This window comes from Carex rostrata, chromosome 14, assembly GCF_964058835.1.
Source record: "Carex rostrata chromosome 14, lpCarRost1.2, whole genome shotgun sequence".
Taxonomy (NCBI): Eukaryota; Viridiplantae; Streptophyta; class Magnoliopsida; order Poales; family Cyperaceae; genus Carex; species Carex rostrata.
This window is the reverse complement of record NC_135931.1, coordinates 506,178-533,968: the sequence shown is the minus strand read 5'-3', so window position 1 is coordinate 533,968 and position 27,791 is coordinate 506,178. Positions and strand designations below refer to the sequence as shown.

At 34.3% G+C, this 27,791-nt stretch overlaps 4 protein-coding genes across 4 annotated transcripts; 1 reads left to right on the top strand and 3 right to left on the bottom strand.

The window, feature by feature from the left end:
• Window positions 1-4,687: 4,687 nt before the first annotated feature.
• Window positions 4,688-5,185, bottom strand: ERF12 (ERF domain protein 12). The gene has a single exon (XM_078315259.1). The coding sequence runs from the start codon at window positions 5,183-5,185 to the stop codon at window positions 4,688-4,690; it is 498 nt and encodes a 165-aa protein (XP_078171385.1).
• Window positions 5,186-18,088: 12,903 nt separating this feature from the next.
• On the bottom strand, window positions 18,089-19,104 carry LOC144565490 (uncharacterized). The gene is made up of 2 exons (XM_078315258.1): window positions 18,676-19,104; window positions 18,089-18,447 (listed from the first exon to the last, which is right to left on the bottom strand). Exons 1-2 carry the CDS (start codon window positions 18,977-18,979, stop codon window positions 18,089-18,091), a joined length of 663 nt encoding a protein of 220 aa, XP_078171384.1. The 5' UTR covers window positions 18,980-19,104.
• Window positions 19,105-20,312: 1,208 nt separating this feature from the next.
• CEST (death domain associated protein) lies at window positions 20,313-23,883 on the bottom strand. The gene is made up of 6 exons (XM_078314745.1): window positions 23,492-23,883; window positions 23,322-23,366; window positions 22,854-22,967; window positions 22,424-22,504; window positions 21,135-21,305; window positions 20,313-20,564 (listed from the first exon to the last, which is right to left on the bottom strand). Exons 1-6 carry the CDS (start codon window positions 23,801-23,803, stop codon window positions 20,475-20,477), a joined length of 813 nt encoding a protein of 270 aa, XP_078170871.1. The 5' UTR covers window positions 23,804-23,883; the 3' UTR covers window positions 20,313-20,474.
• An 811-nt stretch (window positions 23,884-24,694) lies between these two features.
• LOC144565803 (uncharacterized) lies at window positions 24,695-27,417 on the top strand. Its single transcript, XM_078315641.1, has 4 exons — window positions 24,695-25,234; window positions 25,364-25,421; window positions 25,524-25,743; window positions 26,464-27,417. The coding sequence occupies exons 1-4, from the start codon at window positions 24,745-24,747 to the stop codon at window positions 26,731-26,733; spliced, it is 1,038 nt and encodes a 345-aa protein (XP_078171767.1). The 5' UTR covers window positions 24,695-24,744; the 3' UTR covers window positions 26,734-27,417.
• The last annotated feature ends 374 nt before the right edge of the window (window positions 27,418-27,791 follow it).

Genomic DNA, 27,791 nt, shown 5'->3' with positions numbered 1-27,791 from the left:
TCGTAGACAATTGTTTACTCGAGAAGTTTTTTGTACGTAAAAATACAAAAATTAGATATTATAGAGCAATTTAAAACTTATTCTCTTTTCTTATTATCATATTTAGTACATGGGTTATATCTTACTCTTCCTATGTTATAGTATAAATATATTATACCAATTAATTTGTTATATATAGATGAGGAGATTCTATTGATAGAGAGTTAATTCCGATCGACTTTTTTAACGTTCCTATTAGCGTGCATCCAGTAGGAATTGAATCTATGAATTTGCCAATTATGAGTTGGGCGCTTTAACCAGTCAGCCATGAATGTTAAACATCATAAGTGTATTAAGATTATTGATCATAATCTCAATATTGAATCAAGAACAGAGTTGGCGAAAACTAATTCGTCTAAAGCCATCAAATATAAAATTATTTATCACTAGATCAAGGATATTTTGCAAGAAAGTAGGACCTGTATATCATTTAATGGAGAGCAAGGGGCCTAATTTGCATTCAAAAAAGGTCTTAGACAAGGAGATCCAATGTTACCTTCTCTTTTTGACTTAGTAGCTGATATCTTACATAAATTACTTTCAAATGCACAACAAATGGGTAGAATTAGGGGTTTAGGACAATTTCCTGATAATAGCAAAATTCTAAACTTTTACTTTGCTGATGACACCTTACTCTTCTTAGAAGCAGATCCTTTAATGGTAGAAAACCTAAAATACTTACTATTAGGATTTCAAGAAGCTTATGGACTAAAAATCAACTTTGAAAAAAAGTTCAATGATACCCCTTAATATCTCCTCTGACTTAGCATCTTCTTTAGCTAATCAATTAAATTGTAGTATTGCATCATTACCTATAACATATCTAAGTGCTTCATTGCATTGGAAAACCTTAAGCATAGCTGATTGGAATCATTTAATTAATAAAATTGAAAAAAAGGTTACAATCCTGGAAAGGATCACTCCTATCAATAGGTGGAAGAGTCACCCTTTTAAATTCTGTCATTTCATCTATTCATATTTACTGGTTATCCATATATAAAATCCCTGTTATTTTTTGTGCCAAAATTGACAAGATAAGGAAAAGATTCCTATGGTCAGGAAGCTTCACAGGGACCAAAAAATACCATTTAATTGCTTGGGATCAGGTTTGTTTAGGCAAAGACCAGGGGGGCTTAGGGATTATGAATATCACTAGAATGAATATGACACTTCTTGCTAAATGGTGGATTAGGTTCAAAGATCCCATTGTTAAAGGAAAAATGAAAAACTATTTTAATTAATAAATATGAAACCTCAGGGTTACATATACATAGACTTTCTTACTTTTGAAAATGAGTTATTAATTTTAGACATGTATATGACTTAGGTATTAAGAGAATGGTAAATAGTGGAACAGATATTGTCTTCTGGTTAGATCACTGAATAGGAGACTGTAGTTTATACTGCCTATACCCTAACTTATTTCAAATTGTCTCCAATCAAACAATAGCAGTAGTTGAGGCATTCCCTTCAAACTCTGCATTGACACTTTCTTTTAATAGGCAACTTACTGGCATTACTAATTTAACTGAATGGTATAGTCTGAGACAATCCATAACCTTTACATATAACATAGGATCAGATTTAATTAGTTGGAAATGGACTACACATGGTCTTTTTACTGTACATTCCTTATACAAATGACTTGAATTTGGTGGATTCAAAAATAATTATTTCACAACCATCTGGAAAGCACACATTCCACTCAAAATCAAAGTCTTTTTATGGTTATTGAAACAAAATAGAGTACTTACCAAAACAAATTTAGAAATTAGAGGCTGGCAATAGGACACAACTTGCCCACTATGTGGTGAGGAGGATGAAACCACTAACCATCTATTTATTACTTGCACATATACTAAAACCATTTGGTCTTGGATAGACAGTCATAATGGCTTCTCTTTTAATTATGATACAATAGAAGACCTTTGGTTAATTGATTGTTGTATACCCCTCAAAGATAGACTACTTGTTGAACTAGTTAGAGCTGCAACCCTATGGTCCATTTGGTTAACATGAAATAGGGTTTGTTTTGAAAATGCACGAGTACCAACTCTTACCAGTATAGGATATAATATTATAGCCATAGCTTCTTATTGGTGCAAAATAATAAATGATGAGACTTATTTTAAATTAACTTTAATTATACCTATGGATGTTTACGATTTGAACCAGGGAGGCAGTCTGACAATTTTGCCAGTTTCAGATACCCAAGAGGAGCACAGTTCAGGGGATACAGGGGATATAGAGGGCGCAAGACATGGGTCTGGGGATCTGGATCTATCGGATTACCTAGTCATCAGAATGGAATCTGAGTCTTCCATTCCAGAAAATGCAACACCCTCCTCTGAAGACTCTTTTATAGATTGCTCCTCTACAGACTCTATCCTATCTTAGTACTAATAGTCTTCTAAGTACTTAGTATCGCTTTTATCTGTAATATGTTACTTGCCAATCTAGTTAAGGACTTGTCTGAACTATGTAGGTGATTTTTTGGTATTTTGATTTTTGTACGATGGATTCCTAATCCATTGAAATTTGTATGAACTCTGATTAATGTTTCTATATGAAACAGATGAGTCTACCCACTTTTATCAAAAAAAAAAAAAAAAAATATTTATCACAATTTACTAGATCCATAAGGACACTGGATGGGAAACCTCATCGTCCAAACAAGATTTTTTTTGTGTTTGATCCACACAATGCATCCTTTTGACTTATTCGTGTAAATCGAGTAATAAACAATAGAAGATTCTTCTGCATTGTATTCTAAACAACAGGGTTTGTAAATGCTTACATTAGTTTTTATTTATTTATTTAAATCTTGCATTACATTGTAGTTACATTTCAAGTACCTAGTTGGCTTGCCGTTTTGGTGCTAATGTCGTTGAATTCAGGTTCTCTAAAGTAGTCTAAATTTTTAATTTGAATATGGATAGTCCAATCAGAATCCGCAAACATATTACAAAGAGCATAAATAAATTTCAACCAAAATTAGATTGGCTCGAATTCTGATTGGACGATCGGATTAAGACTACAAAATTTGAGTTAATTAGATCCGGTGTTCCGGACCTAGCTATAATAATAATAGTGTTGTCTGTTGATGACCAATGAAGTTGCTAATTTTATTAGCTTAATTAATTATAACTTGTAGAACACAGAAATAAGCCACGTATAGGATGGCATTGGGTCCCACTAATTGTATTTTTTGGGGGACCGGCTTCTAGTGGGATTATCGTTTCCATCTTTTTATCACCCTGTCTGTCTCGATCTGTAAATAATTTTGTTTGGTAGCCGTAATCCGTGGCAGATGATAAAGTTTGAAGATTAATCATATCTATAATGGAGACTTTCGTGTTCGCTCAATCAAAACTGGTACATGTTCATTTACTGCAACATTACTTGAAAAATAAATAATATTTTAATTTTTGGAGTACTTAGTTACACATGCCATGTCGTCAATTTTGACCCAACAAGGTTATATTGTGAAATTTCGATATGGCAATTCAAAGTCACGAACAGAAATTTCTTGGTATGTTGTTGTCGACAAGTGGGGGAAGGGAACTTCCATCAGTATCACAATTCACACACAGCGTCTGATTTTTACCATCACAAAAATGCCAAGTGCTGTCCTCGCTCCAAACGAGTGACCACTGACCATACCATGATAAATTGAAAGATCTTGGGCTGGGCCAACAACCTCTTGGACCAATATCAGGCTTTCTTTTCTTTCTTTTTTTTCTTTTTTTTTTGTTCTCTCTCTTTAAGAAGCCTATTGTTTGATTTCACACACTATTTTTTTTTTTTGGTCAAACAACCGCAGGCATGGATGATGGACCAAGTCAAAAAAGTACCTTAATTTTCAGGAGCTTGCCAAATGCCCAGTCTGATATTATGTTCCACCTCTCCAAAATCAAACAAATTATAATACGAATAGCATTCCATCTTTGGCAAATAATAGTATAATATCCATCTTTGGCAAATTTAAACGGAAAATTTATCATTAAATATAAACAATATATAATAATACTGTTCACTAAGCTAAGTCCCTTGGAAAAGCCCCATATCATTGTACTGAAGTGCTCATGGCCGAAAGAAGTATAATAATATAGAACTACTGTCTTCTGATCAAAGAAATGGTCTGAATGGCTGGGTTGGGTCGTCCGCCCATACTTCATATCCAAACTAATTGGTCAATGTTCCATAAAAATTAACCGTGCGTCGATCAGACAGTTTGGATACTATCTAATGCAAATGCAATGCAGCCATCTCTCTTTCTGCCTCTTAAACTAGAGCATTTTGTGTTCTTAAGTTGCAACATTTCAACATATATGAATAAAATAATTAAAAGGCATGCAGGAAAGGATAGAGCGAGCAAGTAAATGAAGACTTGAAGTGATCATTGACATTGAGTTAAGAAAAGCAGTCAACATTTCCATTAATTAATAAAATATATACAGCAACAGCTGAGCTGGACATACTACGTACTCACTCCAGACTCCACTGATCAGATTCTACAACTAGCAACCTAAACTAAACTAAACTCGCAACAACCAATAAGCTGCTAAACATATAGATCGATGCACACAAGCACTCCACCTGGCACCTTAACATCTCACAAGCTAGGCAGGCATCACCTTAATTTGTCTTAAACGAACCAAAGACGTGGAGACGACGGTTGAGGTGGCAGTTCATTCAGATCAAATCCCAGACCTCCATTCCCAGCTTGCCCTAAGACCAACGCCGTAGATGGCGGAGAAGGAGGTCGAACCATGGTAGGAGCTGGTGTTGCTGCCTCCTGTTGTTGTTGTTGTGGCATTTGGAAATACCGCACCGCCATGTGAGGCGGTGGTGGTACAGGCGCTGGACCCATCCAAACCGGCCAGGGATTGATCCGGTTGATATCAACTGCCAGACCAAGACTGAGACTAGGTGGCGAAGGATCAGGGAAGTTAGTCTTAGCCTTGATGCCTCTCAGTGATCTTGCAGCACGGTCGTACGCCATTGCCGCTTCAACCGGCGTGTCAAAAGTCCCAAGCCAAACCCTAGTTTTCTTCCAGGGATCGCGTATCTCGGCCGCGTACCGGCCCCACGGACGCTTGCGCACGCCTCTGTAAGGCCGCTCGCTACCTTCCCTCGACCCCATTTTGGTCTTCTGCTAGTTTTTCTGGGATAAGTTATGTTAGCGGTGAGATGAGGTGAGGTGAGGTGCTGGAGTCTGGAGTGACGCCTTTTTTAATTTTCTCTTACCCTTTTCTAGCTTATTTTCTGTCTGTCTCTTTAATGAAGGCAGGTTAGCTACCGCACTGGGGAACCGTCAGGAGGGATAATTTGATAGATGGAACAGATCTGTTACACCGTTCTCACTGACAGATGGGTTCATTTGGGAATCTACATTGTGCACTGGGTGTTTGGGAGTAGACAGGTGTGGGTCATTGCACGGCAGAGCCGCCGCTCGATTTGACGTGTCGCAGGAGGTCTCATGTGACCCTGACGTCAGCCCTACAGCATTCATCCACTCTCTTTCGTACGGACTACAGACGAGCGGCGCCTGCCATTCAACTCTCTCTCTCTCTCTCTCTCTCTCTACGCCGTGAGGAGTTAATGGTGGGTGACAGTCAGAGAAGGGAAGGGAGAGAGAGAGAGAGATAGAGATAGAGATAGGCTACCGCTACTAGATCTCCAGTCTACTGCTAACTGGATTTTCTTTATAATATTAATTGTGCGTTCATTTTGTCGTTCGACTTAATTGGATGGTAATCGCAAACAAAAATCTAATTTGTTTTCCACTTCGTTTGCATCATTTTCTAATTTATAACTACATAATATAAAGACATGATTTAATGTGTACAAATTTTATTCCTTCCACAATCCATTTGTCTTTTACTGCCTTTCTCAACATTATTATTGGTTTCATTTTTGTTAAAAGTAGCACGTTTCATATTTTAGAAAAATACACAGTCGCTTCTTTATATATTCCATTAATATATGTTAAATATATTACAACTAATTATCTTATTATCTAAGTTTTTAAAATTGCAACATATATGTTAATTAAAATATTGAACGGAACATGTTTAAGTGTTATAGAGATCGATGCAAACAGTAGAGAGGAGGAATCCGATTCGTCTAGGTGATAGATTCTCTCGTTAAATTTCCAAAATTTTAGTTTTTGATACTGTTCTTCTCCTAGCAAAACATATAATTTGATCATCTTTTTTAGATTCATCAAGCATTTTAAAAACGAAGTGGATCTAAATACCTCTATTTTTTTTAAATATTAATAATATAAAACTAAAATTTTCTATATTGAAATAAAACCGTTAGATGTACTTATATACTATTATCTTTACGCATTCATAAAAAATATCATTTTTAGATTTTGTTTTTATGTAAATATATATTTTGAAAAATGACCATAATTTATTTATATCAATATATTTTTTTAAGCTCTTGATATAAGTCAACACAAAGTCAAAATATTATAATTATTTATATGTACATAGTGAAAGTAATGATAAAAAATCTAACAGTTTTAATTTGATATTTCAATTTTAAATTTGTAGTTACTAATATTTATAAAAAAGAAGACATAATAGAGACATTTGAATGGTTCTCTAGCTATTTAAATTTGTACTTTGTTATCTAATATTGTATATTCGAATTAGAATACGAAGATATAATTATTTGAAACTGTTGAAATTTATTTAGTATCAAGTCAAGCGGACAAATGTGTGAGTTTTTAAGTTACTTTTAATGCATTTATTTTTTTCAACATTTTTGACCGCTTGATTTGATACTAAAGTAATTAGAAAATATAATTTTTTTGCATGTGAACGCATCACTCATAAAATAAATCTGTTTGAACAGTTTAAATTAGTCATTTGAAGTATATTCAATTGATTTTGTAGTTGGTATCACATGACACCGATATCATACTAGTTGGGCTCAATTTATCATTTAGAAAAGTGGTATTTATTTTATCAAACTAACATTGACGTAATATCATTTTTTACTTACTAAAAAATATAACCTTTGTTTTTGCAACCGTTATTCATCAATATTTTTTTATTGATGCCATGACGAAAAAAAACAAGAAATTGAACAGATACCACAGTGAAGATCACAATTTATAGCTCAATTGATGCAGTTTGCATAAAATCAGAGGCGAAAGGAGTAAAAAGTAATGGGCTCAATCGATTCTCATTTTTTTTAAAAAAAATTGTACTTATACATAATTTTCTATAATTTAGAGTAGACTACTAGGGATACTGTAAAATTGACACCCATTCGTTGCAAGAAAATTTTATATGATTGTTCTCCATTCATGATTGACTCATGTTGTTATGCATAGAATCAACTGTTGAATTTAGCGATTTCAATTTACGTGAAAATCAGCGGTTATGTGTTTAGTTTTTTTACTCAAAAAAAAAAAAAAAAAAAATCCAAGATACTAACCAAGTATTAGACTTCATGCTTCATGGAGATCTCTACTATTGTATTTGCATATCATTGAGAAACTCAAGACAACCTTTTTGAACCATGTGAAAAACAGCTGAATAATTGAGCATGCTTCATGGAATGCCTTCTGGCGAGAGGCTCGAGCGGGGAATGCAGATCCAGTGCAATACCTGATACGGCCGGGGACCTTAGATTTAGAACAGAAAAACGGATACAGGATACTGGATCTCAGATCTTCTCCAGCTTCCTCTCCAATTGAAACGGATACTGGAGAGAAAGTATGCTGACGGGTCACGTGGAGAGCAGGGGTGGCGTGTCGTGGGGCGGGGAACAGCACGGGCTCGTGACGCGTGTGGTTGGATGAGAGAAAGTGTGTAACACTGTAACTGCGCTTCTCGCTTGGCTTCTCTCGGAAGTCGGAAGTAAGAATATACATATCCCAACCGTAAATTGTCTAGTCGACGGTCAGTATAATACTTAAGTTGGTGGCTTTGAAATCGGTCATAACTCATAAATGGGCATGGGAAAGTGTTTCACGGTCAAAAACCACACGTGAACTGTCAGATCAGGAATTAATGGAGTAGATTAGGCACCAAAATAAAATCCAACGACTTTTCGTCCGCTTGAATTGGAGACCGGATGTCCGGATCCTCTTTTCTCCTTTTCTTTTCTGCACAATCATCCAATCGTGTTCGCGGGGGCTCTCCTCTCCTCTCCACTCCTCTCCTCTCCTCTCCCCTCCTCTCCTCTCCAGCATTTATTGTGTTTGACCCTACCAAACACCGTTTCGCTCTTTCATTCATCATTCATGATTCATCGTCCTCTTCTATTTTTGCTTTGGGCACCCCCTTCGTTTCCCCCAGATGTAACTTATTACTTATTGGCTTCCCCGATTCACCTCTGTTTTTTTGCTAATAGGACCGATTACAGTCATAATATTGACAAAACTGTTTTTACAAAATACAACTTACAAATTATATATTTTTTATTTTATACATTGTATCATCAAGTCAAAATAGTATTGTCAATATTTTTATGTTTTATTTAGTTTCTCTCCAAAACACCTGTTACAAGTGAATTCGAGAACTTTAACAATTAATTTGCATGTCAGATGATATATGAGACTATTATTGCGAGACACGCTTCTTAAACTAATATTACATTTTCAATCAGTAAACATTACAATTTCCGTGCTCCTAATTTATAGGAGACAAATTCACGAGGATTTCTGGACTAAATAATTTTTCAAAAAAGAAATGTAATTTATAATTTCTCTAGTGCCATTAATGTATATATCGTCAATAGATATTATAATTTAACAGTTAAGAAGATTGTGTCAATGAACCAATGTAATTTTAAAATATATTTTTGAAACGAGAAGCCTGCATTTATATTTCAAAAGACAAGCTTCTTTATCTGGAACTAAGTATGCTTTTAAAGAATAATATTTATCAGAAGAAAGACCTATTATAAATATGAATGTAATTTAATATAAGTAGTTAGCAGATGCAGAGGCGGAGATAGTATGCAAGAGGTCAATTGACCCCCAATTTTTTTTTCAAAAACATGTAATGAAAATATAGTTTTATTATATAAATCATAATAAATGTTATGGACACAAAGAAAATTGACCCTCACATTTTTGTGAATTTTTAGGCCCTGTTCGGCCCACTACTGTGCTCGTGGGAAAAAAAAAATTCACTCAGACTGAATTTTTTTTTTCCCACGAGCACAGTAAAAATCAGTTCAAAACCCACACCCATTCCCCAGCCCATGAGAACACCGAACAGGGCCTTATACTATTGACCCCATTATATTTCAAAAAAATTTGACTTGTGTACAATTTGATGAACTCTAGCATTTTAGAACACTTTTGGACTATTGAAGTTTATTTTATCCAAATATGTAAATGTTAAATTGTTAATATAAATTTTATTAAAATTATGTTATTGAATTTTTTTAGTATGTGTTTGATCTAGAGGTGAAAATGGATCAAATGCGGATCAGATAGTGGTAAAACCATATTCATATCAGTGTATTTTTTTCTGGATTCATATTAGATATTAGACGGATATGGATACAAATTGATATCCATTTTTCAATACTATTATTTATTAAAAAATACAAAAGTTGATGATATTTATTTAATTATAATGATGAACAACATATTTTTTTTATAACATATATTAAATTATTTGGTATATATCTACTATTCGGATACATATAATTAAAATTTAAAACTATATACGTACTACTATCTGTACAGATGTTACACCAAAAAGGTATAGTACAAAGTTTCAGTACAACAAGATGTACCTTTTATCCCTAATTACACTTTTGGTTCAAATTGCAAGTATACAATCCTATCGCGTAGTATATTATCGGGTATCGATCCACAGAGAGTAGGGTTAAAAGCTAGGTTTTGTACTTTTGTCAATTAATTTCAGAAAATGAAAGAAAGTAAAGTACAATAAAGTAAAGGGGGGGGGGGGTTGTTCTAATTAAATCTAAATTTGGGTTCAATACCCGAAAATAGAGTTTTAAACAATAAAAGTAAATAAAGGGAAGAAAGATTGGTTTGCTTTCAAGTAAAGGAGATCTAGGGGTATTCGGTCTACAATCCCTTGCTAATTCTATCTATTCGGTATTTGTTTAAGTTAATGTATGATTTGATGAGGTTTCTAACCTAATATGTCATTAAGGGCCACTTTCATGAATTAATAACATGTCTAGGTAATTCGGACTTCATGATTAAGTCCTTCACCCTAGCTACCTAGACCATAAGCACTTCTTAGTCTCTCCTCTCCTCAAATATTGGTACTTCACAATTAAGTCCATCATACCAATACCCGATTCGATTTGAGATGTCCTAATTAGGGTTTGGCTTCACGGTTAGGTCCTTCACCAAGTTCCTAAGCTTAATTTTTGTAGTTCCGGCTTAGATTATAAATTGGTTAGATCCTAATCCAAACCTAGGGTATTTGCATTCATAATTTGGTACTATCCTATAGTCCTAGTCAATTTTGGTTCTTTCGAATCCAAAACGGGATAACTATAATTCAAGTACTAATTATGTAATTAACACAAATGATAAATCACAGAAATTAACAATCAAATCCCATAAAACAATCATAACAAAAACAAATATTCGAATAAAATAGAATTAAACAAGTTCATGCATTGACCTAAACCCCTAGAGAGAGATCCACTCCCTCTTGGAGAGATCCATTACAAAAGTTGACAAAAATAAGAAGAAATGAAATACATAAATGATTACACCCTTTATCGAATCAAAAACCTCAAACTTGCCGAAATCTTGCTTAGACCTTCTTCTCCTTCCTATAAAAGCTTCTGGAACTCCAAGAATTACCGCAGATTTATCGCTATATCTTATGAAAATGGACATGCACTAAGGGAGAGAGATGAGAATTGATGATTTTTGAATGAGAAATATCCCCTCAATTTATAGCAAAAGACCATGCCAAATCAAATGGCATAGTTGTGAGATGAGTGGGTGCTATATTTGGATTGTTTCCCAGGATGTCTTATCTAGGTTTGACTATAAAAACGCGTCCATGATGCGCCAAAAATAGAAAAACTGTCAAACCGTGTAATTTTGGCTTTCTGCAGGCCCAGTGCGTCCGCATTGGTGGTGAGTGCGGGTGGCTGACCCGCACTGAATTCTGAGTTTCCTTATTTAACTTCTGAAAAATTCTGCGTGATCTCCTCAGTGCGTTCGCACTGGATATGGATGCGGATGGCTGACCCGCACTGGTGAAGTTCCTGTGTTATTCTGAAGCTCCTGAAAATCGGCTAAGTATTGAGTGCAGATGGATGACCCGCACTGGATTCTGAGTACGGACGCATTACGCTCAGACATTTTTCTTCTGCAGACTTGAGATGTTGAAAATCTGGTTAAGTGCTGAGTGCATTCGCACTGAAGGGTATTTTCTTCAGTTTTTCATCTTTTCTTGCATTTTAAAGTCAAACAACCGCAGTAACTTAATTCTAGATATATTTTAATTAATTCATATTTAAAATACATGATATTTGGTGTTAGAACTTGCCAAAATCTAGATTGAATGTGTATATAATTTATGCTTATCAACATATATTTGGATATTAGATATCTGTATCTAATATCCAACCTGTTTAGTTTGACCCCCATTCAGTAAATGTCTAGCCCCGTTCCTGAGCAGATGGACTTTTTTAGTGCTTTGAAAAAATATTCCTGGAGAGATAAATGGAAGAAATTGGACTTTAATTTGATTCTTTCCGGGAAAGAAATATTGGGAAGTATTTCGATGAGCCTAGAATTTTGTTTTTGTTTTTTTAATACAGGACAAGGTATTATATATATAATTATAACTATATTTAAAATTTACTGGACCGTTAATGTATAAAATTATATTTACAAGCGATAAACTACCAAATTGACTTCTAAGACTTGTGGGCCTTTTACAATACTTTATACACAAAATATAATTAATTTTAAATTTTGAAAGCGTTCCATCTTAAAATCACTAGTGTGTTTAGTTATGTATGAAAATTACAAGTTAGTTGGATTCTGTTTATGACATTTTTTTGTTATAAATAATGAATTTCTAAAATGATATAAATAAATTTCAAATTATGTTATTGGTATATAAATAATCTAACGATAAAAATTTATGTCAACGGTTAATTTTGTACACTTAATGTACAGTGCAATAGACATTAAATTAAGAATGAGGTTATAGTACTATGCAAAGTTGGGATTGGTCATACTAGAGATTAATATTTTGTATTTCAAAATTCTAAGAGTTGATATGAATCTTTCAATATAATCTCAATATGAATATATACAAGTAAAATATATTTTAGTTTTATTTTTAACTAATTTTTAGATGAGTAAAAAAACACTATCTTTAGATGGTCAAGAATTTTGAAATTAAATAATTTTCTATCCATTTAAGAAAATGTAAAATTTAGTCTACAAGTACATCATATGGAGACCTTAAACGGTTCAGATCAATCGTTAGGACTTTGACACTAATAATTTGAGTCCATAGCTTATAGACATGAAATTTAAAATTTTATTATTGAGGAAAGTTAAAATAAATAAAAAAACAGAAAAGAAAAAATATATTTTATTTGTTATTACTTATTATATTAATAAAGTAGGAGATGATTTGTTGGAATGAGGGTACGCCATATTGCCATGGGAAATGTGGCGGAAAGAAACCCGTGAGCTCAGACAGAGAGTAGAATAGTAGAGAGAGAGAGAGAGAGAGAGAGAGAGAGAGAGATAGTGAATTAGTGATAGAACATAGAGTCATAGATAGATACGATAGAGGTCCTCGGGAATTCGCGACATGAGAGAGGAGGTGCGATAATTGGCACGACTAGACCTTGCATATTCAAATTCAATAGCTACTACGACTACGACTGTAATGTACGAAATCTTCCAACCAAAATATTGGCTGACTGTACTGCTAAAGTGCTAAATACTAGTAATACGTACGGTACAACCAAGTCAAAACTCAAAACTAGCAAAAGAAAAGTAATGATTTCCAGTCTGGTCTGGCTATACTGCTATAGCAACCTATAATATAATATGATGCGTCTGAATCTCATCTTCAATATATTTTTAATTTTTCCATTCTGGTCCCTGCTACTGCCCACTGCCTACTTCATACGTAAGATATCTCAGACAAATTCGAATTCAAAATTAAATTCTATCTCAGTCTCAGTCTCAGTCTCTCAGAAGAGAAGACACTGCACTCAGCACCTCCCTCCCATACCTTGCTTTGCTACCTACTTTTCATCTCTTCCCTGATCCCTCCCTCCCTCCCTCCCTCAATTTTTTTCATAAATTATAATTAATAAATCGAAAATTAGGAAACCAATATGATTTTTTTTTTTTGAAAAACTATAAGGACCGTATGGTCCCTACGGTCTCCAAAATTGTATTTCTCCAGACCGTAGGGACCATACGGTCTTACCATTTTTTTTTATAAAACAGAATTTTTTTATTTTTTGTATTAAAATATTAGAAATATTGAATATATTTCTTTGAAAATAGATAAAATATAATATAATTTGATTTATTAGAAAGACTTGCAACAAATAACCCAGATTAATATTTTTCAGGTCGGATTTTTCGCGGCTGCAAGAAAAATTAATATATTTCTTTGTGTTATTGGAAAAAAATAAAAATACTTATATTCTGAGTTATTGATCCCGGTTCAAAAGTCACTTCTAGGTAATTCAGAAAATATTGTGATTTTTCTAGTACATTTAATTTATGAAAAGTTGTATCTATTTTTGAAAAAAAAACAAAAACATTAAGTTATTTAATGATTGTTATTAAAAAAGAATTCTCAAAATAGATACAACTTTTTATAAATTAAATGTCCTAGAAGGATCACAATATTTTATGGATTACCTAGAAGTGACTTTTGAACCGGGATCAATAACTCAGAATCTAAGCATTTTAATTTTTGTCCAATAACACATAAAGAAATATATTAATTTTTCTTACAGCCGCGAAAAATCCGACCTAAAAAATATTGATCCGGGTTATTTTTTGCAGTCTTTGTAATAAATCAAATTATATTATATTTCATCTATTTTCAAAGAAATATATTCAATATTTCTAACATTTTAATAAAAACAATAAAAAAATTTAAAAAATTTCTGTTTTATATATAAAAAATAAAAAAATGGTAAGACTGTATGGTTCCTATGGTATGGAGAAATGTAATTTTGGAGACTGTAGGACCATACAGTCCTTATGGTTTAAAAAAAAAAAATAATCATATTGGTTTCCTAATTTTCAATTTATTAATTATGGTTTATGAAATAAATTCTCCCTCCTTCCCTTGTAACCAAGGTTCTAAATAGCGATTATAGCGGCATAGCGGGGAGACCAAAAAAAAAAGCTATTGCGGAAGCTATCACATATAGCGATTTTCCCTTTTCAAACTTTATATTCTATATTTCTACTAATTATCAACATAATCAATATTAGAGAATTGATGTACCAACTAAATGACAACTAATCTAAGTCTATACTTTTTATTAATTACGCAAATAAGAAGGAAAAAAAAATCTAAAAAGTAACATTATTTAATAGTTTATACTTCATGGTATTACATATTATAATAGACAAAGAGCAATTAATTTTATAAGGTAAATGAAGTCAATATACATATTTAAACATTTTATAATTATAATAATAATCAAAATCAGCTTTCAATTGAAACAAACGATAATAATTTTACAAATGAATATTATAAAAAGAGTAATCAAAATGAAGAATTAGTATTTGAATATTTCCGAGAGCGGATTTTTTCCGCGGCCCAGTTTTTTTTTTTTTTTTTTAGAGTTTGGAGAAAGAAAATATTGTTTTTTTTGCCCAACTTTGCACCTCTGGTTAACATATCAAAACACCTTCAAAAATCATGAAAATTTATCGACATGCATTCTTGACTTCATAGAATAAGACTGAAGTTTCATACAAAATCTCAAAACAGATCGTGAGATATCGGCTCTCAAAAATTGCCCGAACTGTTGAAGGAGTGCTTCTGAGCCCAAATGTTTACCTCTGATTAACATATCAAAACACCTTCAAAAATCATGAAAATTTACCAACATGCATTCTTGACTTCATAGAACAAGACTGTGAAGTTTCATACAAAATCTTAAAACAGATCGTGAGATATCGGCTCTCAAAAATTGCCCGAACTGCTGAAGGAGTGCTTATGATCCCAAATTTGCACCTCTGATTTACATATCAAAACACTTTCAAAAATCATGAAGCACTCCTTCAGCACTCCTTCAGAGAGAGTTCAGTTTTGTTATGTTTGAGTTTTGATTTGTTATGTTCAGTTTTATTATCTTCTTAGTATATGTTTTATTATGTTTGAGTTTTCAGTTTTGTTATGTTTCATTATCTCACGATCTGTTTTGAAATTTTGTATGAAATTTCACAGTCTTGTTCTATGAAGTCAAGAATGCATGTTGGTAAATTTTTATGATTTTTGAAGGTATTTTGATATGTTAATCAGAGGTGCAAATTTGGGCTCAGAAGCACTCTTTCAGCAGTTTGGGCAATTTTTGAGAGCCGATATCTCACGATATGTTTTGAGATTTTGTATGAAACTTCACAGTCTTGTTCTATGAAGTCAAGAATGCATGTCGGTAAATTTTCATGATTTTTGAAGGTATTTTGATATGTTAATCAGATGTGCAAATTTGGGCTCAGAAGCACTCCTTCAGCAGTTCGGGCAATTTTTGAGAACCGATATCTCACGATCTGTTTTGATATTTTATATGAAACTTCACAGTCTTATTCTATGACGTCAAGAATGCATGTCGGTAAATTGTCATGATTTTTGAAGATGTTTTGATATGTTAACCAGAGGTGCAAAGTTGGGCCAAAAAAATAATATTTTCTTTCTCCAAACTCTAAAAAAAAAAAAAAAAAACTGGGCCGCGGAAAAAATCCGCTCTCGGAATAAAAAAAAAAAATCCGGGGCGCGAATTTTTTCCGTGGCCCGGAATAAAAATTCCGAGGCGCGGAAAAAATCTGTGGCCTGGGTATTTTTAAAATTCCACTCAGGACCTGGTTATTTTTAATAAAATAAATTTTTTTTTTGGTATTTTAAAAAAAAATCGGTTTTCATTTAGTCGGAACCGGTTTAAGGCGCCATATGTTTGATCTTTTCTTATTAATTTTTTTAGTTCACCACTAAGTTAAATCTTATTTAAATAAAGATATAAACTTAATACTAACGATATTAAACTGAACAGTAAGGATAATTAATAACGATGATAATAACAATGAATATATATGTATATTAGCTATGAAAATTTATTTGAAAAAAAAATGTTTCAACAAATAAAAAGGGTCATGTCTACATACGATAAAATTGGAGTGACATTCACAAATCAAGAAATGATTCAAATTTTTTCTCTCAAAACCCTTCAACTTTTGTAAACCAATTGCGATTAATAGGATAGGAGCTTGACTCATGTTTCTTTCTTATTCAAGAAATTAAAAAGAACAGAGATATATGACTTGCTTTTATAAAGAAAAAAGGTTTTATTTATAAAAATATATTATGTCTAAGAGTAGAAAATGTTCTTTTAGTTTTACCTCTATATGATCAAAATTTCTTACATCAAACTTTTTGTTCTTGATAATTTTTTTTTTCGAAAATATATATCTATTTTACCAGTACTCTAATTAATTCAGAAAAAGAATGAGAATTAAAAACGAGCCTAATAGAAAGACCAAAACATTTATGATATATAAATATAAATATATAATACATCAACGACTTATTTTATAGTAGTATGGAAGAAGATTATCCCTAAAACATTTTTGCTTCTATATATTACATTATGGAAGAATTAATGTTTAGTACCGAACGGTCCTAAGGCTGAGAAGGTACATAGCATTTTTGCCATGTGTATAATTAACCCGTTCACTGGGTCATCATGATCATATGGCAGAATATATAGCTCGATCGAGTTCCTCCATTAGAATTTTATCGGTTCATATATATCTTGCAATTTCAATCAATCAAATTAATTAGTAGTTGTGTAACTCTTCAGGTTGTTTGATTACTAAACTGATCTAGACTCTAGAGTTGAAATTGGATGGTTTGAGTTGAGCAAATCCCAACCTGAAGCGGTTTGAACTCAAACAGGGTGACCTGACCTCAATTAAGCTGTCTGGCATCAAGAACCTGTTATATGTCGGTACAAGCTAGACGCCTCAGAGAAAACAGGTACACAGTAACACAGGAGCGTTCAACAAAACAAAAACTGAAACTGCTTCATGGTGTTTAATTAGTACAGCAAAGTTGTATGTGTGTACAATAGCTTGGTTGTAATATAGGAATTGTGTATAGACATACATACGAGTAGAAAATGTAATTCTTTTTGTTTTTAGTGGGCTAAGGTGTAAATTTTTATGTGTGATGCAATATTGGATTGTTGGAGGGCATGCCAGAGAAGGTTCTCAAGAGATAAATGGGGTTCATATTTATTTGCAGTGTGCTGGTTTTTGTGGGGAGCACGCAATAAACTGATTTTTGAAGGGTGTGCAACAGATTCAAGAAGGCTAGCACAACATGCCTTGAAGGAAGCCAAATTGTGGATGAAGTATTGCTAAACAGGTGCTAAACATATGGTGTTATTTGGGTTCGGAAAGGTGCAGCAAATCTAAATAAAGGAAGGATAACTTAGACAGTTCGGAAAGGTGCTAAACATATGGTCTTATTTATCTTTTATTTTTCTTATTTGTAGTACCGTAGAGAGAAAACATGTCGGAAAGTCTCTGTTTTATAGCTTGCTAGTAAGTAGTAACAAACATGGAAAAATAATAAACCAAATAATTTTTCTGCTCGTTTCATACAACTAAATGCAATTCAAGTTAACCTTTTCCTATTAAATACAAAAATGAATTGGCTTTCACTAGGCACACAATTAAATTATAGATTGAATTAGAAAAGTCACCTCAAAATTTCCATGCCATATTAAGTATGAGCAAAAATAAGTTACAGATTGGATTAGAAAAGCCGCAGTAATTGAAGCCTCAATTTGAATGATTAGAAAAGTCACTTGATATCAGTATTTCTTCTTTTGGAAAAGCCTTTGACAATCTGACTGTATTACTATTACATGACCCAGATGAGGGTGATGCGGGACAAGAAGACGGAGCCCATGCGAGATTAGGATTGCGAGAATTGTTCACATAAAGCGACATACTCTGAGGCAATGCAGAGGGTCTTCTACCCTTACTGTTTCTCTTTGGTTGACAGTTGAACACAAAAGCTGCATTTATGGGCGAGTCTGCATCGATGCTTCTTCTGATCAGTTCTACTGGCAAGTCATAGTAAGGGGATCTCCATCCCTCTAATTCCTCTTCCTCTGACATCAGGTTGAAGACTATACCTGTAATTATTATATACAGTTTAGTCACATATTAATTACCTTGTTTGATTAGCCGTAGCATAATTAGGTTGATTAAAGGATATTAACCATACAAGCTAGACAGGTATACTTATTATTGCTCAGAGATGACTAGTTGTATAGAAATGTAGCAACTAACAACAATGTGATGATGTGCACAAACATATACACAAACCAACAAGTAACAGTATTGTTTGGATAAGGCATTACCTGAAGAGCTGGAACTACATTCGGTTCTCTCAAGGGAAAGTGCCATTGAGATCCCGGCAGTACCAGCCACAACTGTGCTCTCAGGTGTTTGTTGTGCACTCCTTGGTAGCGGCAACATGGATTTTCTCTTATAAAAACCAGGCATATATAAGCATGCCATGCCACACTTGAAGCTGTCTCGCACAATTGACTTCGAACTCCGTCTTTTGATGTCCAGATTACTAGCACTGAATGACTTGTCATGGTTCTGTTCGAAATGGGACAATTCTGGTGATGGTTGCCTCATGGAAGAACTCATCATCATCTCTGTGTAATCACAGCACAAGAGAATTCGAATAGATTGTGTGCGTCTGTGCGTGTGGGCGTGTGTGGATAGTTTGGTTTAGCTGGTTGGTGGCCTTAGTCCATATATACATCCTGTAAGGCTATAACACTAATTAATAATAGCATGGCTCCGGGATTACAGGAGCACTGAGAGGAACAAATATCATGCAAGGTAGTGTCTTGCAAGGAAATAACATTATAACACCTACGGTTCTGAGCGTGGGTCCTATTTTCAGTGTGTTACAATGTTTTTGTACGGCTGTGAGTCTGGTCTAAACAAAGTTCGTCTTGATTATGCTTTGCACGCTGTGTGCATAGTGTCCCTCATGTTGCCATTTTTCTCGTTTAGTTGAGGGTATGGCACGTCTTCATTAGTGAGAAAAAAAAAAAAAAAAAAGAGATCCAGATTATAATTCGAAAGATGAAGGTGTTGAGCTGACGTCAGCTCAACAGCTTCAGAGAAATATATAACTTTTAGAAAGCCCGGGGGTCAGCAATAATTACTATAATTAGAGTTTATTATTTTTCTTTAGATTGAGACATTACAGTTAGATTTTATTGTAATCTTTTAGTGCCAGGACACCAAGCTGGCATATATTATATGCGAAAAAAAATGAATTTATGTGCAGCTTAGTACGTAAGACTAAAGCTCGCGAATTCCCTTTATTAATTTGCTGATCGGGACTTGATAAAAGTTTATTACAAATGTTCACTTGTTTGCTGGATGTTGTCACCAATCACCATAGTAATACTTCAACTTTCTTTTTGGGTCTCTAATCAATATTTAATTACAAATTCTAAATAAAATCTACATTGCGTTTTGTAATTTCGGCCAGTCATGGACGTGGAAGTAGATTTAAGGTCTTCAAATCAAATTTGGATTAAGACCTAATATGAATTTGCGGTTGGACTCGATGAAAAATGGCTAGGCAGAAATATTAAGGTGGTGCAAGGGTCCAAGAATTGTAATTTAAATTGAATGTATATAAAAAGGTATCTAGATTGTCTGTGATTACTCTAAACAAAACAATTATCAGATCCGGTCTCCCAGAAAAAAAGGAGTACTAAAAAATTAGTCGGCTCTTTACCATTTGTGGAGCCTCACTCTCAATGGTCATGGGTAGAACATGGCACTTTTTAGAGAATTGCTGATTTGTATGACAAAAAACAATTCAATAATTGAACTCTTTAATATCACCGGAATTTTCAATTAGTTATAATTTCTATTACCTGCAGTGGACATTGTCAACATGATATGAGCATTAGCTGTCTGTATTGGCCAAAGTAGATTACTAATTACATCTGAAAAAATCTAAGACAGATTTGAAATCTCATTGATTAAGACAGAATATCACATATATTTGGATTGTGATTTATGACCTAACAGAAGATGTGATTCAAGCGAGAGATAGTATTAAACTGATAAGTGGATCAATATACATATAAACAAAGAAAAATAAACAGACTAATCATATTTACTGAAGAGAATTGTAGAAAAGAATCAACACAACAGCTATCCCAATTAGGACAGGGAAAGCAGTTACCAGATAAAGAGCTCCATATCCCTGCAGAAATGTAGAAATATTAGTTACACGACCTTCATTTTTCTGGCGCTACCTATTTTGTTTACTAATGAGCCACTGCCAATACTGGTTGCATTTCCAACCGGGGGGGGGGGGGGGGGGGGGGGGGGGGGGGGGGGTTAGTTAAATTGTATTATGGTAAATATTGGTGTTACAATAATTTTTTTGTAATATTGCCAGAAGTGAGGTGCTTTAAATTGCAGAGTATATTGTACCGTGTTAGCTGCAAAAATTCTCCATACCTCGGTTTACAGTAGATCTTGAGAGCTCTAATTGTACTATGATATGAGCTCATTGTGTTAGAGAATTAAACAACTAATGTATCTAAAATTTACTATTATTAAGGACACTATTCATGGTGGTGTTAATTCTCAAGGCCTCTATCTGCTGGTTACTATCACTATATTTTTCAGGGTATTCTGTGAAAAACAAAGGAGAAAAAGCCCTGTTACAAATCTCCTGGCAAAATAGCAGGCATTTAACTCGGCACCAAAAACTAGCTACCTAACTTTCCAATAAAAAAAATGAAGGTTGGCAGTAAAATTAATTTACCACAGCAGGAGGGACTTCTGACTCATCCTCCTCGTCTTCATCATCGATATCAGCAGCTGTATCCCAATCCATGTTAAGTCTTTTGGCTGCCCTTTCAGGGTCAATTCCAGTGTCTGTGGCCTTTGCATAAAGAGATTTGCTTGGTTTGCTTTTCTTTTTTGGGGCCTCAACCTGCCAAAACAAATAAGAATTACAAATGTATTCGTTTCAAGAAGGGATAACTACATGAACTCAATAATTCCAAGTAAATATACACTGCGGACTTTTATTAATACGAGAGATCTTTGCTACAATGCACCTAATAATGTTATAAAAAAAAAAAAAATCTCAGTTGAAATTTGCAGGTACCAAATCTGACCAGTAATACTGTTCACTTGGCCCAGTTGCCCTGTTGTTGTCTTTATGAAATTAATCTGAAAGCTTCAGATGAGTCCAAGTTACATAGCACAGACACATCTTGAAATGAACCGTGTTAAACATGGATACTTTGCATGACAAACTGGGACCCGAGACATGGTCAATAGGTTGGCAAAGGGTTGGAAACCGTGATAACAAGTCAGACAAGTAGCACCGAGTTGTCACGCAAGATCACGTGATGGCTAACAGCATTGAAGGAAGCAGGATTTTTTTTTGGAACTAAAGTATCAAAATTAATCTCCTTACCACAGAGATGAGTACCCACTTCTAACTAGAATCAAACTAAAATTTGGTTCTCCTCCTATATCTTCAGTAGGGGACATTCATGATAAATTGACTGGTGGATATCAAATATGATGGTCAGAAAATAACCGAACAAAAATTGTGTATTCATCAATGTTCTTTTTTATTAGTCCTATTTATAAAAGTTTACGTTTGCTACCTGACCTTCAAAAAAAAAAAAAAAGTTTACGTCAACATTATTATAATTCCCAAGATATGAAAGCTTTACTTCATAGGGGTCAATCTTTCAACATTTCTTTGAATGTTATTTTTTTTTTTTTTGGTTATTTTCACAATTGAATATTAATTTTTCAGATAAGGATATATTCAATATTTAGTTTGCAAAACCATGTGGAAAGCTGTGTCCATGTCGTGTTGTGTTGAGCCATGTCCTTAGTCCTTACATTTTGGTACATAGGCCCCAGTCATTAATACCCTTCATGTAAACACTAAAAGCTCCCAATTAAGAATTAAAGCAGAAGTCCTCAAGATCTGTCTGTCATTAGTTTATTTTAAATAAATTCTGGTTGGAAAGATGCATATAACATAAAGTGAAATACAAGTCCTTTCATATAATATTGTCAGGTTACCTCCAGTTCAGGCCATTCAGACAACTCCTTGGCAAGTAGTTTTAGAGCAACTCGATTCTCTGGAACTCTCCCTTCATGAACCTGTTCAGTTATGAAACATAAAAAGAAAATATTAGGCTTCATATTTGCAGATTTATATTCCAACATTAAGATCTATCAAAAATGAAAAGTATATAAGGATCTGAGTTGGTATGACTACCTCCAACACTATAAACCAGTTTAGTTTTCTTAGGTTGGGGGCTAGTGCATAATACTTTCTGCATTTTCTTTTTAATGAGGCACTGCTCTACTTTATATAAACAAGCCAACAAATGAAAATGTATCTTTCAAACCCAAGCTACTACTGTTCAATGCCAGGCCAAACGTGAACATAATTATAATGTTTTATAGCTAACCAATTGAATAAGTACATTGTCTTACAGCTACCTACGTCAGCCAAAGCATCGGCTAGGTCATCTTTGGTGATTTCGTCAGGATCTTCTATTCCAAGCAGCCTCTTCCTTTCAATGTCTCTGGGATCCTCAATCATTATTGTTAGTTTAACCTACAATAAAACCCAACTTATTAAGATTTAGAACTTTACAAGGGAAGATCTACATTAATGGTAGGGGATGCTTAGTCATTCCCATGAATTGAATATTTTTAATTCTGTATATTGAAATTTAATCAATAACTTTTTCAAAAGTATTGATATTATTCAATGCCCCTCATAAAATGTTACATGTGTGCTTGTAGCTTAGTGGTTAGAATTCTACTTTCTGGTCATGGAGACTTGGGGTTCAAATCTTAGCCGCTACACATTTCAGCCACCCAAGCTAAATTTTGTAGTTCAGCCCCAGGAATTTAGACACTTTACTGCCAGTAGATAGATTTTGGAATTAAAAAGAGCTCAGCTCACCTCACCAAAGGTCATGTCTCTCTTTTTCTTTAACATTTCCAAGATCTGCATAGAGGATAATAGCTCAAATTATTCGCACAAGTTTTATACAGTTGATACTCCGGATTATACTCTAAATTAATTGAATAAAGGAAAAAAAAGAAAAAAGAAAAACACTGAAATTCACTCACTCTTTGTATCTCGCTAATGTACTCTAGCTCCTCCGGCGTGGCCTCTATCTCCACCATCTCTTCCTTTTCCTCTTCCTCTTCTACAGTGTCTTTTACAGTGCCTTCGCTCAGCTCAGCCTCTTCTCCCTCGACTGAAGAGGCTGCGATGACGTGGCGGATTGGGCGGCGCAGAAAAATAGGAGAAAGCTTAGAATTAGACCGCTTGTTTGAAGTGGCCGTACAACTGCGGTGGAGTGGTGCGAGTAACCTTGGCCGTTGGATTGAGCGGAGCACCATGGATTGCGCCATCGCCGGAGAGAGTAGTGACGCCATGGCTCATGAGGCGGGAGACCAGTGTGCTCTTCTTTATCTCAACTTTTTCTGAATTTTTTCTTTTTCTAAATTGGATTTGCTTCGATTTCTGATATCTATAAGAGGCCCATAATTGATGGGCCTTTATTTAATATGGGCCGTGCGATGAGATGTATTAAACAAATACCAAGCCATGTGAGTGGGTCTGGGTGTGACAAAATCCAAGCAGCTCACACGGTTTAGGTAGGTTTTTCAATTAACAAGTGTTTGGAAAATGCAAATGCTGGTTTGGGTTTGAGGTCCCATTCAGCCCTCGTGCTGATGATTCCAATTTCCAAATCCAACTCTAAAGTGATTCGTTTCTTTGTTTCTTTCTCTTTTTCCATGGTCCGATTGGTCCCTTCCCTTTGATGCCGCAATAGTACTGCCTCCTAAGTATGTACCTCGTGTTGATGCCGCAATAGACCAAACCAACTACCAGTGTAAAAACAGGTCAGGTCAGGTCAGGTCAATCCCTCTTTTATGCATGCAAGGAGAAACAAACTACATTTTAAGAAACCAAATTCTTAGAAAATTCTTCTTAAATGAAAATCTTTCAAAAAAAAAAAAAACTGCCTGAAATTAAACTTGGTCCCGTTATTTCAAGATAATTTAAAAGTAGCTTATAATCACAACGTACCTTCCCCATCCCTTCCTTGGGCCCCACCACCTTCTCCTCTTCTAATCTATCCTCTTACATCAGGTTCTCTGTAACAAGTAGCCATGCGACACTTCATGTAACAAATCACTGCAAGACACAATTCATATTCCAAAAATACATTTACATTATTTATCACACCAACACTGCCTTATAAAAAATCAAGTTCGTTATCCTCTGTTTCTCTATATATAACATCCTCACCCTCTTCTTTAGCCTCACTTCCAATTAATTTCAAGCTAATACCCACAAAACCAACATCAAAATGTGCAACTTCAAATCAAACTCTGGCCAAACCGCCACGCTTCCCCCGGTAGCCCAAATCGATGGTCGAGCCGTCTTACAACCGGCTGGCAACCGAGTCCCTGACACCTCCCATCCAGTCAAAAAATCCCTCCAAAAATCTCTTTCTCTCCCTTCCTCCTTCAACAACTCCACTAGCAATGAAATCCATACAAATCCAACAGAGCAAAGGCTGGCAGCAGCGATGATGCCTCCTAAACCAGTCAGCTCAACAAAGACTAAGAAGCTGAGTCATCATGTGCCGGTATCAATTGATGTGGCGGGGAGCATTGCGGCTGCACAGAGGGTGCAAACTGCAATTGTGCAAGCTCAGAGGAAGATGCGAATTGCGCATTATGGGCGCACAAAATCAATGGTTGAGAGGAAGTCAGCTAGTGTGGTTGATGCCACGATTTATGAGACGACCGGTTGCCAAGATGAGAAAAGATGCAGCTTCATCACAAATTATTCCGGTTAGTACATAATTCAATGAAAAGAAAAATAATTTTGTTTCACTATTTTTTCTTGGAATTTATATAGGTAATTACTAAATATTTTGTGGTATTAATTAAGTGATATCCTTAATTTATTTTGTGGTGCAGATCCTATCTATGTAGTGTACCATGATGAGGAGTGGGGTGTGCCGGAGCACGATGACAAGTAAGCTTACCACTTATCTTTTTCTCAGCTTGACTAAAAATTAAAGCTGATAAAAAAAATGTATTCATAAATTTTATTCAATTCTGTTTAATTTTGTTTCAGGATGTTGTTTGAACTGTTGGCGCTATCAGGAGCACAAGTTGGTTCAGACTGGACTGCAATTCTCAAAAAAAGAGAGGATTTCAGGCATGCTTTTGCTGGATTTGATGCAGAATTAGTTTCCAAATTCACAGAGAAGCAGATGGCATTAATCAGCACAGAGCATGGGTTGGATCTGGCAAAGGTTCATGGTGTTGTTGATAATGCAAAGCAAATTCTCGAGGTATAAAAATAAATACTTTTTTTTTTTTTTGTTACAATACTTTTTGAATACTTGAAGATCAACAGAAAGTTCTTCCTTTGTAGAATCACAAAATGTTAGAAAATATACTGTTGATCCACAACCGTTACAGGACATTAATTATTAATGCAAATGACAAGAAAAATGTACTATTGAAAGCATCTATTTATTATTATTATTATTATAAATTTTTTTTTTCTGTTTTGCTGAAAATATCAAATTATTGGATCAATTTGCCTTGGGGTTCAATTGATGCCTTTGGCAATAAAATGATTTTAAACATTACACATCCCCTTTACAAAACTAGTATTCTCTGCATGAAGACTTTAGTTGACGAGTAATACACTACCATGCTGGAATAGATATAGAAACTTTGTTGGTGTCTTTGAAGTAAAGCCTTAATTAAATAGACTGTATAAACAGAGAAATTAACATTGTCTGAACCTGAACGGTTAAGCAAACAGACCAACCAGTGAGTAAAACCAAACATGCAATTGACAGAGCAACTGTTTGTATCAAAATGTTATCAGGTTGAATTGGAGAAACATACATACAATCAGTATTCGGTACCAAACGGAATGATGCATGAGTGATCAATAATACCATCAGTTGTCTACTTGCCATTTTCCCTTTTAAGATATATAAGAGATAAATTGACATGTTTTTAGCCTACCTTTCTAATTAATTTTTATATTATGGCAGGTTAAGCGAGACTTTGGCTCGTTCGACAAGTATCTATGGGGTTTTGTGAACTACAAGCCGCTTGCTCCAAATTACAAATTTGGCAGGAAAATTCCTGTCAAAACCTCTAAATCAGAGTCCATAAGCAAAGACATGGTTAGAAGGGGTTTCCGTTTAGTGGGCCCGACTGTCATACACTCATTCATGCAAGCTGCTGGTTTGACGAATGATCATCTTATCTCATGTACTCGCCACCGCTTCTGCTCAGCCGCCACTTCGTCTAGCTATTAACTGGAAAGAATCATTAGTCAGACATGCATGTTCAACTGTTTTTCAATGAACAAAATGGAAGTTGTCATGCAACTCATGAACTCATATAACTAATATAATCATTGTAACAAATATATATAAAAAAAATACTAATTACTTAACCTAATTAAGCAAAGGGAACTTGTTTGTTTGGGTGAGAATTTTTTTTTACTTGCAAGTTGTGACTTGGTTGGTGCATGTATAGGATTATAGCATTTGGTGTGTGTATCTTTAGGTGTGTCTGTAAGATTGCTTTTCTTGTGTGTTGTTTCCATCAAGACTAAGATGGCTCAAGAGATTAGGTTGGGAGACATGGACAAATGAAGTGGCTTTGGCTTTGCATGTGGATAGTTGAGTGGAAAGATACAAGAGCATGTGGATTTACAGGCAAATGCATGTGCATGCAAGTGTGAGAAAGAATGCTCAATCCTGTGGCCATGTGACAACTGCTGCTCATTATTCTTGGATTCATCTCCTCTATAATGCCTTTTTGATGAATACTGAGGGGAAGAATGCATGTGTTGTAGCATTGACTCCTGGACCCACCTCTCATTATCTCTGCATCTTTTATTTATTTATTTTCCTCTGATTATATATGTGGTTTCCTTACTTCTAATTGCATGGGACTTATGCATGTGTACTCAAAATGACATATAATATATTTGTGTGTGTGTGTGTATATATATACATATACTCTTGATTTAGTTTGTTAATCATGTTTTATTTGAGTCCCAAGAATAATTAAAAAAAAAGACAAAACTTGTTGAAGTCACGTACAACCAAATAGTTAAAATTATATATATACAAACCGAAAATCCGAAATACCAGTTGAATTGAGTCCTTGCGATCTTCAATATACATGTGCGTAAGCTTTTACTTTTATGTAAGAAAATGGAGATATATATAGAGAGAACTGTTTTTTTTTCTTCTTCTGAAATTAAGATATGATCTATATAAAACCAAACAATCAAATGCTTATTGTATCATATATACATTGTTTAGTTGATGCCTTGTCAATAAGAGCAAAATGTGTATGTATC